At 40.4% G+C, this 12,628-nt stretch overlaps 1 protein-coding gene across 2 annotated transcripts in view; it reads left to right on the top strand.

Annotated features, from left to right (window-relative positions):
* Positions 1-12,628, top strand: part of SLIT3 (slit guidance ligand 3) — a 403,257-nt gene that overhangs the window by 373,388 nt on the left and 17,241 nt on the right. For both annotated transcript variants that reach the window (XM_028717493.2, XM_028717492.2), the window contains exons 31-32: positions 1,812-2,052; positions 5,112-5,242. In XM_028717493.2, coding sequence (XP_028573326.2) covers positions 1,812-2,052; positions 5,112-5,242 — 372 coding nt within the window. The remainder of the gene's footprint in view (positions 1-1,811; positions 2,053-5,111; positions 5,243-12,628) is intronic.

Here is a 12,628-nt window from a genome sequence, read left to right as displayed (position 1 = left end):
ACAACCAGTAGAAAAATAAAGAAATAAATCTTCCTCTCTGTCTCCGCTTAGCCACATTGCCTGGTCAGAGGCATACCTAAGGGTTGGTGAAACTGGCCCCCACCAGGAGTGCAGGCCCAGGGAGAGGTCCGGAAATCACCTATCAGGTGTTGGTTTCCTCCCGCAACACCTGGAACACCCCCTGGCTCAACATTTCAGCTCCTGCTTTGCCTGTAGAAGGAATCTGCTAGGATCTCCAACAGGAAAAGCTGCTGCTGCTGCTGCTGCTAATGATGATGATGATGGTGATGATGATGGCAGAAGGGGGGTCCTCAGAGTGGCTTCCCTGTTAAGAGCAGCACATGCAGCCTGTCCAGTCTTGAGGAGGCATGATCCTCCTGTCCAGGCAACCTCGCTTGCTTCTCAGTTTTTTTCCAGGAAGATGCTCATACAGTTCATTGCCAGGGGTCAATGATACAGCTCCTTGCCACCTATGTGCCTGCCTAATGTGCCAGTCTGGCAGCATTTGAGAACTATGGGTGAGCACAGCTGTCTTCATGGGCATGCAGTATCAGCATTCTGATCAGAGTCAGACAATGAAGTAGTCTGTTGCTGGAAGGTCACAGTAGCTCTTCGCACGTCTTCCCCCTGGTGATTTTTCAGTGAAGTGTCTTGTCATTGGCCCTATCCCACAAGGGAAAGCAAATTGCATTGGGTGGGGGGATTAAAAAAAAAAAGAGAATACTTGGAGGCACTACAGGGAAAGACAAAACAATGCAAATATTGCTCAAAAGTAATCTAGAACCACTTCTTCACATTCTGACCCAGTCTTACGTTGTGGCTGACATCTGAAAACTATTTCTCACATAACAGTTTTCTTAGATGTGCCTCACTTTCATTTAGGACCAACCATGAACATCACTACTTGTCTGTTTCACTGCTAGTGATAGGAAGCAGCCCCACATAGCTACCTTGTAAGCAGCATGACTGTGGCTCAATAAAACTAGACACTAGCTGTAAGTGTGACCTAAGAGAGAATACATTTTTCTGATTAGTAAAACCACTCCTGAAAAGAGGAGCAGATGTCACTGAAAAGTCTTGAATTCCAGTCAGTTTCTATTTTAGCCAAAATGTGGACAGAATGGACACACACAGGAATAACAAATTAAAAACAAGTTGAAACTTCAATAGAAACGGAAGGCTGGTAATTGCAAAGAACATGATTACAAATATTTATTTTCAAACCTCTTATAAGAGACTACGGTGTGCCTTGCTTTCAAAACCACCTTGCTGCAATTTTACAAGTGCCTGAAATATTGTTTCATTTAAAAAAAAACCTTAATGAAGTGAATGGTATAGTTTTGAAAGGTTGGTGGTGTTTTCCTTTCCAAATGTCACATGAATGTCTATCTGCATACTTAGCAGTCAAATAATTCAGTCACACATTTTGATTTAAATATGAATTTAAATGAGTGTTTTCTAGCCTGATTTCCACCCCACCCCCATCGGCCATGTACCACTGGTGATTTTCCACTCAGGGTGTAGGATTGAAGTACCGGTAATTGATATGTAATGTTTCCTGCTCATATGGTTTTATAAAGTGCTCTCGTGAACATATATACTCATATATATATAGTCCATTATGTACTCACAGGATTACCTAAAAAACCAACACAAGAGCTGGAAATGTTTCTTTGGTTTTGGCCCAGTATTTGTCACTTCTGTACACTCTAGAGCAGCAGGAGTTGACAACGGCACATTTAAATTTGAACTTCATAACTTTAAACTTCTGGTGGGTTTAGAATAACATTCTTACTTTCTTATTTTTTAAGTGGGCTTTTCTGTGAAAATCCTCCGCCGATGGTTCTGCTCCAGACAAGCCCTTGTGACTACTATGAATGCCAAAACGGAGCGCAGTGCATTGTCGTGCACCAGGAACCCGTCTGTCGTTGCCTGGCTGGTTTTGCTGGCCAGAAGTGTGAGAAACTAATTACCGTCAATTTTGTTGGAAAGGATTCCTACGTTGAACTTCCACAAGCCAAAATCCGCCCTCAAGCAAACATCTCCCTTCAAGTAAGTCAACCCAGGTCTGTTCCAATATAATGTGGCAAAGAACTTATACAAAGGCCAGCACACACATTACATTCACTACCAGCGAAAACAGTCTTACTGTGATAAGCAATACGCACTTAAACCATCATTGGAAGGAACACCTGATGACTTTAAAAGCTGATTAAATTTATCTGCATGCTTTCGCACGCTCCTGATGCAGTTTAAGCATCTTGTACTGGGAGAGAGCCATAATTTCTTTCCTCACTCAATACGATGGAACAACAAAAAAATGAAGAAACAATTTTGTTTCTTTTTTTGACGTTGCTCAACCCCTCTTCATTCTCTCTGGTTTTGCTTGCATAAAAAAGCAAAATGCGCCATGATCTAGGAGCTGAGGCACATTCAGTCATATAGGCCACATCTTGGGCTTCATGTTGAAAACAGGTTTATGACAAAAGTAGATTTTGAATGATAATATAAAAGCCAGACTTGTTTACTACATGGATCTCTCACAGATGGTGTTCTCAAAGCTTATTTTGCAGTTAAAATATTGCTTCTCCATCTGGTAGCTAATGCCACACAAGTAAAAAATTAGCTTTAATGAAGCATCTCTTAAAACAGGATTAAGGGGTGCTTCCAAATAAAAAGAACTGAAATAAATAAAAAGTCACTTTCAACTTACCAGTCTGAGCAAATACTTTGATTTTTTTTAAAAAAGTGAATATTTCAGTTTCAAATATTGCCATTTGTCTTCCAATTTAAAAATCACTCTGGCACATTTACTGCAGAAATTATTGGAACTAATACTTGTTTCTGAGAACCTCAAAGGCCTTTTTTTAAGCATGTAGCTACATAAGAAGGTTGGGAGAAGACTTGTATAGATAAAACTTCGGGAGCAGTGGCTAAATGCCTGAAAACTTGTGTGGAACTAAACTAATCACAATACAGGGAAAGCTGAAATAATGCAGGGGGGAGGCTGCAGAAGCTAGTCATGCCTACTGCCACTGCTACCTGCAGTGAAAGTGTTTTCAGTAGAAACGCTTCCCTGTTATCTGTATGCATGGACAACATATTCGAAGACTCATAGAGCATCTCCACATGAGAGGAGACCTTGCAGAATCCCTGCTAAATATGACATTTGGAATTCCTCCCCAACTCACACAAGCATTCAACAAGCATTCATCAGTATGTGCATACAACCACTTTACACAACTGCTGAATGCATGGATGGTGGTTTAGTCTTAATTCTGAAATGGTCCATTGTATATCAGCTGTTACTACTGAAGGATGCAGACAGGAGACTTGGCGTGGTGTAGCCTACCACTTGACTTGCCTGTCCTGGCAGGGCACTGCACCATTTTCTGAAGTCATTGTAAGTGGTTTACTTATTTTAAAGCCTTCAGTTCATGGCTGCTGTTTTCATAAGCAGTCAGCAGTTGAATAATATTTTTAGAAGTTTGTTGTGTTTCATTATGTCATTTTATTTCTCAAGCACCTTGAGCTATGTGAGATTTTGGGTAAAAAGTTACCAAAAAAGAAAAAAAGAGAGAGAAGATGTATGCCATTATGAGTGCTTCTTAAGCAGAAATAATTAACTATAAATTATATAAACAAGTAAACTCAGGATTTCCTAACTGGGGGGACGGGTATTGCTTTTGTTTACTGTATTATGTCTTTGTGATCCTTGGATGGATGGTATAGAAATTTAATAAATTTAGTACTTGGCCACAATGTACATTTAAAGTTTCATATGTTCACAAGCTTCCCTCTTCAAAACTGACCTGAGAGATGTTTGACATGAGTAATTCTTAGTGTACATTTTACCTGGTTGTGTTTCTGGTGGTACAGAAACTGTATGTATCCCGTTTATTAACTTTCAGTGAACATTTGTCCTAGCAAAGCTCCTTTTATAGAATAAGAACAGTAACTGTGATCTGATTCCTAATGCCCACTGCACACAGAGATGCTTACTGAAATATCTAGAGATGCCACACTTAAAATGGTACATGCGAAGGAAAGAGGATTTTCAATCATTTTGAGTTTAGGTTTCGGTTGTAAAACTTGGGTTGTAAAATGGTTTTTTACTTCAAAGACTCTCCAGCACAGGGGGGCAAAAGTTCACAGTAAAGTTAAAAGCACAAATGGATGTTTTGTTCGGGAAGTTGCTCATAGGAAGTTTAAAAGGGGATGTTTTGATCAGGATATTTTGCATACAAGGGCCTAAGGTTCAGCCTAGGAAGCAGACAATTAAGGGGAAATAAAAACTTTACCAGAAAGCTACTCTCCTTCTGATTGGTAAAAGTTTGGAAAGGCAATGGAAATAGGGTAGTTAGAAAGCTGTGGAATCAGAGATTTGAAGAGTTGCAGTTGACAAAGCTGGAAGAGATGGAGGGAACTGAAACACTGGAAAGTATAAGAGCATAGTTGGGCACTGCAACAGGAGGAATGTGGAAGAGACCACAAAGAGACCCGGAAGTTGAACAGAGGGATGCCAAAATTGCTGAATACTGGCTTGGTTAGGGGAAAAGTCTAGAATAGGTATAGAATGCATTTATCTCTATTTATGGATAACATTCTTGCCTTACTAAAGGTTCCTAAAACCTTAAGTAAAAGCATATAGTAATTTGTGGGAGGAGGGGGCGGAATTAGTCTGAGGACCTGTTATTTATGCCATGCCTAATTGCTTTATCACTCTCTGCAGAGGAGGGAGTAGGTTAGGCCCGATAAAATCTGAAAGGCTAACAGGCTGTTCAGTGAAAGCAGCCAGAGAAAAATTAAGATATGCACTGGGTGGCAGTAGCGAGAAGATAAAGGATTGTTGTGTTGGCTGGTCTGCTTGCCACCTTTCCTTTTAATGGTTCAGGCTACAATGAGTGCCATCACACTGTAAAAAAAGAAAGTAACCATTTTCTTTACCAAAGAGCACAGTGCAATGGCTTTGAGATAAATGTTTTGGTATTTACTAACTATACATGAAGTCATAGTTGTTGTGACAATACATAAATATTATGTACCAGTATATGCCTTTGCTTTATATATATATATATTACCATTAATCACTTTTACTTTGACATTTAAAGGTAGCAACAGATAAAGACAACGGCATCTTATTATACAAAGGAGACAACGATCCCCTGGCTTTAGAGTTGTATCAAGGTCACGTGAGACTTATCTATGACACGCTGAGTGCCCCACCCACAACTATATACAGGTAAGTACACTGGCTACAGAATTAGAAAGTGAAGATTTCCTTTTAAAAGTAAAATTGCATTCTCTCTCTCTGCTTACAATTTCACATTTTCCTTATCAGGCTATAAGAAAAGATGCTGTTGGGAATTTTTAAAAAAACCAACAACACCCAAATAAAACCAGTATATTTACAGACCCACACTTCATTACTGTGTGGACTTCCTGCTATAAGTTTTTATCTATCCAAACAATCTATTCTAATCCTCATTCTGACACCACACATATAGAATAGGTCACAACCGGATTGCCTTCAGTTGAATCACAATTGGGCCAGAAGGCATTTTGAAACTGGAAGAAATTATGAAGTTTCAGCCGTGAACCACCTAGACCAGTCCCTTCATGTGAGTTAAAGCCAATTACCCAGAGGTAACTGTTAATGAATAAAGCACCCAGCATCGTCACAGTTCAGCTGTTGCTACTGTCACAGAGAACACACACAGTGCAAAAAGAAGCTTACAGACAAAACACCAATAGATGCCTTGCACAAGGAAAGCAAACCATGTATGGATTGAAAGCAGGGGAAATTTAGCCAGTCTGACCTGGAAAGGGCAAAGGGGGGAAATGCTTTTCTGGCTGCACATATATGGTCATCAAATACCAAGAGCACATCCTTACTTTGCACAACCATTGTCTTTGTCACAAGTGCAAAAATATTTCACACAATAAGCGTGGAAAGTGTGGATGATACGCATGTGTAATGTGCATGGTAGAATTAAACCCAGTTAGGGCTCCTGGGTGTGTATGAGTGTTTAATGATTCATGTCTATTGTTCACACATTGTTTGTTCTCAGCACATAACCTCCTTTCTCTAATTCTGAGAGTTTCTAGTGCCCCAGAGGATCCAAATATGGTATCTTTCTGTTTTAAAGAAATCCTATCACCCTGCACAGTAAACATAAAAAAGACCAATTTGATGTACAGAGGAACAGGAAACTGCTTACAGAGGCTTCAGTTCTTTGTGTGAATTTTTTAACACTCCGGAAACAAGACAGGATGGGTAATTAGCTCAGTTTGGTGCCGTCTGCTCTTTTTAGGGGAATGTGTTGTATGCAACAGAGTGGAAGCAAGCTCAGTAGGCTTCCTTCTTTGCTGGCGGTGTATCGACTAATTAGGCAGTGCATTGGCCTCAGCTAGCTCTGTACTGGAACAGAAAGGCTAATCATTAGGTCTGAGCTAGCCTGTCTACCCATCGGAAGGGGTTTTGTTGGTTACTTTCACCAGTGATTATAGTCTGGTGGGATAGCCATGAAAACAGACTCTTTATTCTGTAGCTAATCCTAATTAATTCCATGTTATAGCAAAGGCAGAGTTGTTACAGCAGTTTTATGCCACTAATTAGAACATAGGGGAAGGCTCATTAGTTGCAGACAACACATGAGGTGGCAGATCAGAGCGGGTGCCTGCTCCCTGTTGTTGATAGCAGAATGCTGTAGTGACAAGGGGCTGCTTCTGATATCTCAGCATTTCATGGATCCTCTCCTTCCTGGCAAAGTTACCCGTGGCGTGAAGCATCAGTGTCCTCATTATTCCCGTGCCCTTCATATTGATCAAGGAGGAGGTCTCCATTCAGAATGACATCTCATTACCATAAGATTAATGGCCTGCTCGCTGGCTGTGTTTTGCACTGTGTGATCTGTTGAGATGGTGAAAGCTGCTGCTTAATGTGATGCCCTTTCTGAAATGTCACTCTAATCTTTTATTAGTTTAAGGAGTATAGCAGAATGGGGATTAGCATCAAGCTCGATAGGAAAAGATTGGGCTGAGGGAGAAAAAGCTACAGCTGAAGAATGTCAAAAGGCAGGGGGAGGTGGGAGGAGCTTCTAAGTGAATTAGATTCCCACCCCCACCCCCACGAAGGAGGGGGGTCCAGAAGGGGAAATTTCCGGCTCCTTGTGCTTCCTATAATGCAAATGGCCATGTTTGCAGAGAAGTAGATCTTGGGTACTATTAAGAAAACTGTGTATTGTTGTGACTCTGCTGATAGGACACACCTCTATAATTCTATTATTCTATGGCTTCAAAAACTGGGGAGATCCTGCCTGTGCCAAGCCATCCCACCAGTGATGGGATCTTTGTGAGGCAGAAGGCACAGGCAATACTCTGTTCATTTAAGGTGTACAGTTATTGAATGTGCATGCAAGTCAGCAGTATCACCCACAGCACAATATCAAGCCAATCCAGACTACAATTGTACCACAGTAAGAGAGAAAGAAAATCTGCACACAAAGCAGATATCCCAAGAAGTTTAGCCAAGATCCTAAGCGTATATCACTGATGATAAGATATTTTACAATAAAGAAATTAAGTATGCAGAAGATTTTCTAGAAAATTATTTACCCATTTTAAAATTTAGAGGGCATAATCCCAGTGTGGGGGATGGGGAAAGTAGCACACATTGGCCATGTTTGGATCCAGTGCTAAATCAGGGCTTCCTTCTTTGTAAACAAGCTGCATCAAGTCTTGCTATCCCCTGCCACCCACCCAAACTCCCACACAGCCAAGAGTAGGACTTTAACAGTGTTTACTTTAAATTTTTTAAAAATATTCTTTATTGAAATATAAAAAGTAATGTGTATATAATTTAGGGTTGCCAAAAACTTTATTATTTTGGAGAAAAGAAAAGCAGCTCAACAATTTTCCCAGTTTGTGTCCAGATTTTCACTTTTTGAAATATGACAACCCTAATATAATTGTAAGTTTCTCTGCCTCTCAGCTTGTTACTGCATCTCAACTGGGGATTGTAGTCTACACTAATTATGATTGGTTTAAACAAGCCAGCTTCATAATGCATGGTTTTAAGTTGGCTTGTGAAACTAATCAAAGTTACTGATATATCACTGTCCCTACTTCAGGCGCATGGACAAGCTGAGATTCAGGGATTCCCAGACATGCAGCAGTAGGTAGGTAGGTTGTGAACGCAAGGCTCACTATGGCTTGTTCAAGAATCAATTTATTTCCTGCTTTGCCAGTTCTGTCCTTTCTTTTTGGTGCCTCTTGCTTAAAGGGAAAGGACTTTCTAAAGATGTGAGCAGAATGGCAGCTCCTGTCCAGTCAGTGCCTTGCCTTGAATTTGCTCCACCACCACCTACCCTCCATCTTGGTAAAGCAGAGCCATTTGGAATTAGTTACTGCTCTATGGGGTCAGAGAAGTACATCCATGCCAGCATATTGGCACCAGCTACAAAGAGAACCTGAATTTAAAAAGAAAAGGGGGGAAGTGAGAAAATGTTTTTATAACTTGCCCAATGTGCACCAATTTAAAATATGTAGTAGGGTTTGTGGAAGGTTCTTTTCAAGATTGCTGGTGTTGCAAGAACTTCATAACAAGCCGTCACTGCTTAAACTTCTTTTAGCCAATTTCCCCTCTACACAGTTTCCAGAAAGAAACCAACCCCAGAATCTGATTTATGTCATTGTTTACTTTAGAACATGTTGAACAGGGTGAAGCTACAGATCATTCTAGCACATTTTTTTCAGGTATTGCTTCTTTCACTGTAGAATAGAAACTGGCCTACATGTTAGTCCCCACCAGTGGAACATGCCATATATGGAAACTAGCTTTTATATGACCAGATCACTTTCACAGCTGTAACTAGTGTTTTAACTGAGCTCCTTGGCCCTGGGCATTTAGGATCAGTTTCAGAAATCAATATTAGGGCCTTGGAACAAGTGTGCCCTCAACATGCTTCATTAGCTGGGGCTATTTCTTTCTACTTTCATAAACAGGTTGGCCAAGGAAAAGGGTATCTTCAAATATTTGATTTGTGCTTTTCCATAGCCAGCATCTAGGGTTAGAGGAGTGTGTCTTGAACCCAGCACCTCTGTATCACAGATACAATTATATCGTTCTTCTTTACTTAATACCAGGAAGAACTATGTTCATTCATATAGCTCTGCTATATTCACAGCAGTTCGATCTGATGGTTTTCTACTTTAAGCATACAGGGTGATGTCAAATGAGAATGAATTGTGATTGTTCAGTATGTGCACTATGTGTTCAGCAGCTGCCTTTTATAATGTGCACAATAGAAAGAATCCATCTTTGGTTTTTGCTGATTCATGTTTGCTCAGAAGCAATGTGGAATATCTGAGATTCTTTGGGGATTCATTTCAGATTTCCTCAGCCTTATAACTTGGAGTGGAAATGTCAAAGTTTGCATTAATGTTTTCCTGGGCACTCAACATAATGTCAGGTAGAAGTCAGTAAATATATTTTAGTGGAGATTACATAAAGTATATTGCCATTTATCGCTAACTTTGAAAGAGAAGGAAATTAACTAAAGAAAACATTTCAATCAAACCTGAGCTGTTTTATCAGAAAAAAACATCCTAGGGATATGGGGTAGTTGGTAGAAATTTTAAAGCTAGGATTTTTAAAACATGCAAATATTTTATTACAAACATTTTCAAAAGACACTGCCTGTGTTGATATTTTCCCAATTTATATATAAGGCTTTTTTAAAAAAGGGGGCTCTTATTCCTTCATTTAAAAATAAATAAATTTGCATTTGTAGACCAGATTCTTTTTCCTTAGCACTCTGCTTATTGCTTTATGTTTTGTAAGAATTTTAGTTAGGATAACAATTGTGATTCCATCTGACATTTGCAGGACAGAATTTCATATTCATTTATTTTTCTCCACTAGACAGTTTTGTTCTGTACTGTAACTGGAATGCTAAGCATCTTAAAATGGAACTTTACAGCCTATATCTTTTAGGAAAATATCCATTGTCAATTTAAAGTAATGTAATTCAGCTGACAAATGACTCCATTTACCATTCCCCATGAGAGTTTGTTTATGGTAAGTATTAAAAAGCTTTAGTGATAGTTTTAAATTTTCAGCCACTGCATTTTCTGCAGTTAAAATTAGAGCAGAATGATGCACTGTTCAACCAAGGTCAGAAGCAGGCTACTAATCTGATCATTTTCACATAACTGGTTTTCCTACTATATGCAGAGGAGACAGTTGCATGGAACAGGGCTATCATTCTTTCTTTTTTCCTAGCATGGCTCATGTGCCCTACATCATGACCAGAAATTCAGCAGCTTTGACTTTTCCTACTATACAGGTGCAGTCATAAGAAACCATCATATTTCTCTCTGTCATATCACACTTACATTGTTTGTTTGTAGGCTCTCCCTACCGATTCTTGCCAAATGGCCTCAAGGCAGCACTAAAATACAATAAAAACAACAAGAAGAAACTGGAAACAAAAGCAGGAGATAAAATAGAGCTGAACTCCTTTGGGAAGAAGGGCAGGATATAATTTTAATAAATAAATAAGGAGCCCAAATGAAAATGGTATAAAAGGACCTTCAGTGCCATTGAAGTTCATTTAAGGGATAAAGGAAGAGGATATGTTTTTTACTTGTGCATAAAAGACAGTAAAAAAAGCACCAAGTGAACACGTCTAGGGGAGAAAGAGTTCTGTAATTTGAGCATCACCAATGAAAAAAGTCTTCTCTGTGGTAGCAACCCAGTTTACCCACAAGAGTAGACAAACCTCAAGAAGAATCTCTGAAACAAATAGATGGGCAGGTCCATGTGGGAAGGCAGTCCTTCGGATAACCCTCTACCAATACCTTTTGTGGGTTTAAAGACCAAAACCTGCACTTTGAATTGACCCTGGAAATAGAGAAGCAGTGAAAATGTTTACATTGGAGTTCACAATAGTGTGGTCCACTTAATAGTCTGGCTGCTGCATTCTGCACTGGCTGAAACTGAAAGCCAGCAGGGCAAAGCTGGTGGCTCTAACATTTATATAAATCACCCACAATGTAAAGTATCAGAGCAGTGTACCAAAAAAAAAAAGTATAAAATGTATAGTGAGAATAATACAATGCATTAATAAAATAATGATGGGCACACATTATCTCTGAAGAAGTGAATTGTGCCAAATATACTGATTCCTAGTAATAGCAGAAGAGAGATTCATCAAAAAGCAAAACAAAGATAAGTGCATTTTAAATAGCAACTAAATCTAATTCTCACGTTTAGCAAATAAGATTGGTAGTGCCTCCTTTCAAAAATGCAGAGAGAGACCACACAGTGAAGATCAATGGTAATAATGTCTATCCAAAGCTCCATTTTTGGTTTCAGATTGTCATGATCTACATGGCATCGCCAACAACAAAAATTCCCCACGATGCACGATGCCAGCTTTGTGGCTCATATGTATGGTTTCTTATACAGCAGTAGTTTTCATCCATTGTCTATGGTACTCCAGTGCTATACTTTTAACACTTTCATTTCATATAACTGTATCTATATTCGGACCATTGGCTGTGGTGAGGACTGCAGGGCCTGCTCCCTTCCAGGGCCTTTCCAACTGGCACAGGGGGCGTGGCCCAGGCCCTTATTTGGAACAAACTTTTGGGGAAGTGTGGGAAGTGTTCTGCCATTGCTTCCCTGTTCCAGGTGGTTAATGTGCTTTAAAATGTCCTCAAGCAGTCGGTGGCAATTTAAATTTTTATTTCTTTTTTCCCTTTTTTCCTTTGTTGGGGGTGGGTGGATGGGATGGATATTTGGTTGGGGATTAATTTTAGTATAATTGTTCTGTTCCTTTTTTGTTTTTGTTGTTGTTTTATTGGTTCTGTATAGTTTGTGTTTTGTTTTTAAGGGGCAGGATCAGGGCTGCCTGGGAGTGGGGCCCCAGCCAACACGATGGCTGGGACAAGTTCCACAGGGGGGGAAGCACTGGGACATCCGATCTCGGTGATCATGGGCAGGAGGTGGAGTTACACTAAGACCAGACCATGTCATTACCGAGGAGGCAGGTTTAGTTGTTGTTTGAAGACTATCCCTGCCTCTGGGTCTGGCCTTGACCGGATGGATACTGGAATCAACAGGGGAAACCCACATGACCTGAAGGTGTTGCTGTGTAATGCCAGGTCAATGATGAATAAAACCACTGCCATCTACGACCTGATTGTGGATGGAGGATTTGACCTGGCATGTGTGACAGAGACCTGGTTGGAGGACGCAGATGGGCCTGTCCTTGCCGCTGCTTGCCCACCAGGTTTCTCTTACGCACAGCAACCCAGGTCATGTGGGCGGGGAGGGGGGGTTGCAGTGATTTTTAGGAAGTCACTAGCTTGCACCAGGCGTCCTACTGGGAAGATCCAGTTTTCTGAGTGCATGTTCTGGAAGTTGGGCAATAGGGGCAGTACAGGATTCCTTTTGATTTACCGACCTCCCCGCTGCACCAAGGATTCCCTGTCTGAGCTGCTTCAGGTCGTGGCGGATTTTATCCTGGAGACACCTAGTTTGGTTGTCCTAGGGGATTTTAACATCCATGCCGACACGACCTTACAAGGGGCTGCTCAGGACTTCGTGGAAAGCATGGCC

This window comes from Podarcis muralis, chromosome 2, assembly GCF_964188315.1.
Source record: "Podarcis muralis chromosome 2, rPodMur119.hap1.1, whole genome shotgun sequence".
NCBI lineage: Eukaryota > Metazoa > Chordata > Lepidosauria > Squamata > Lacertidae > Podarcis > Podarcis muralis.
This window is presented reverse-complemented; position numbering and strand designations above follow the sequence as displayed.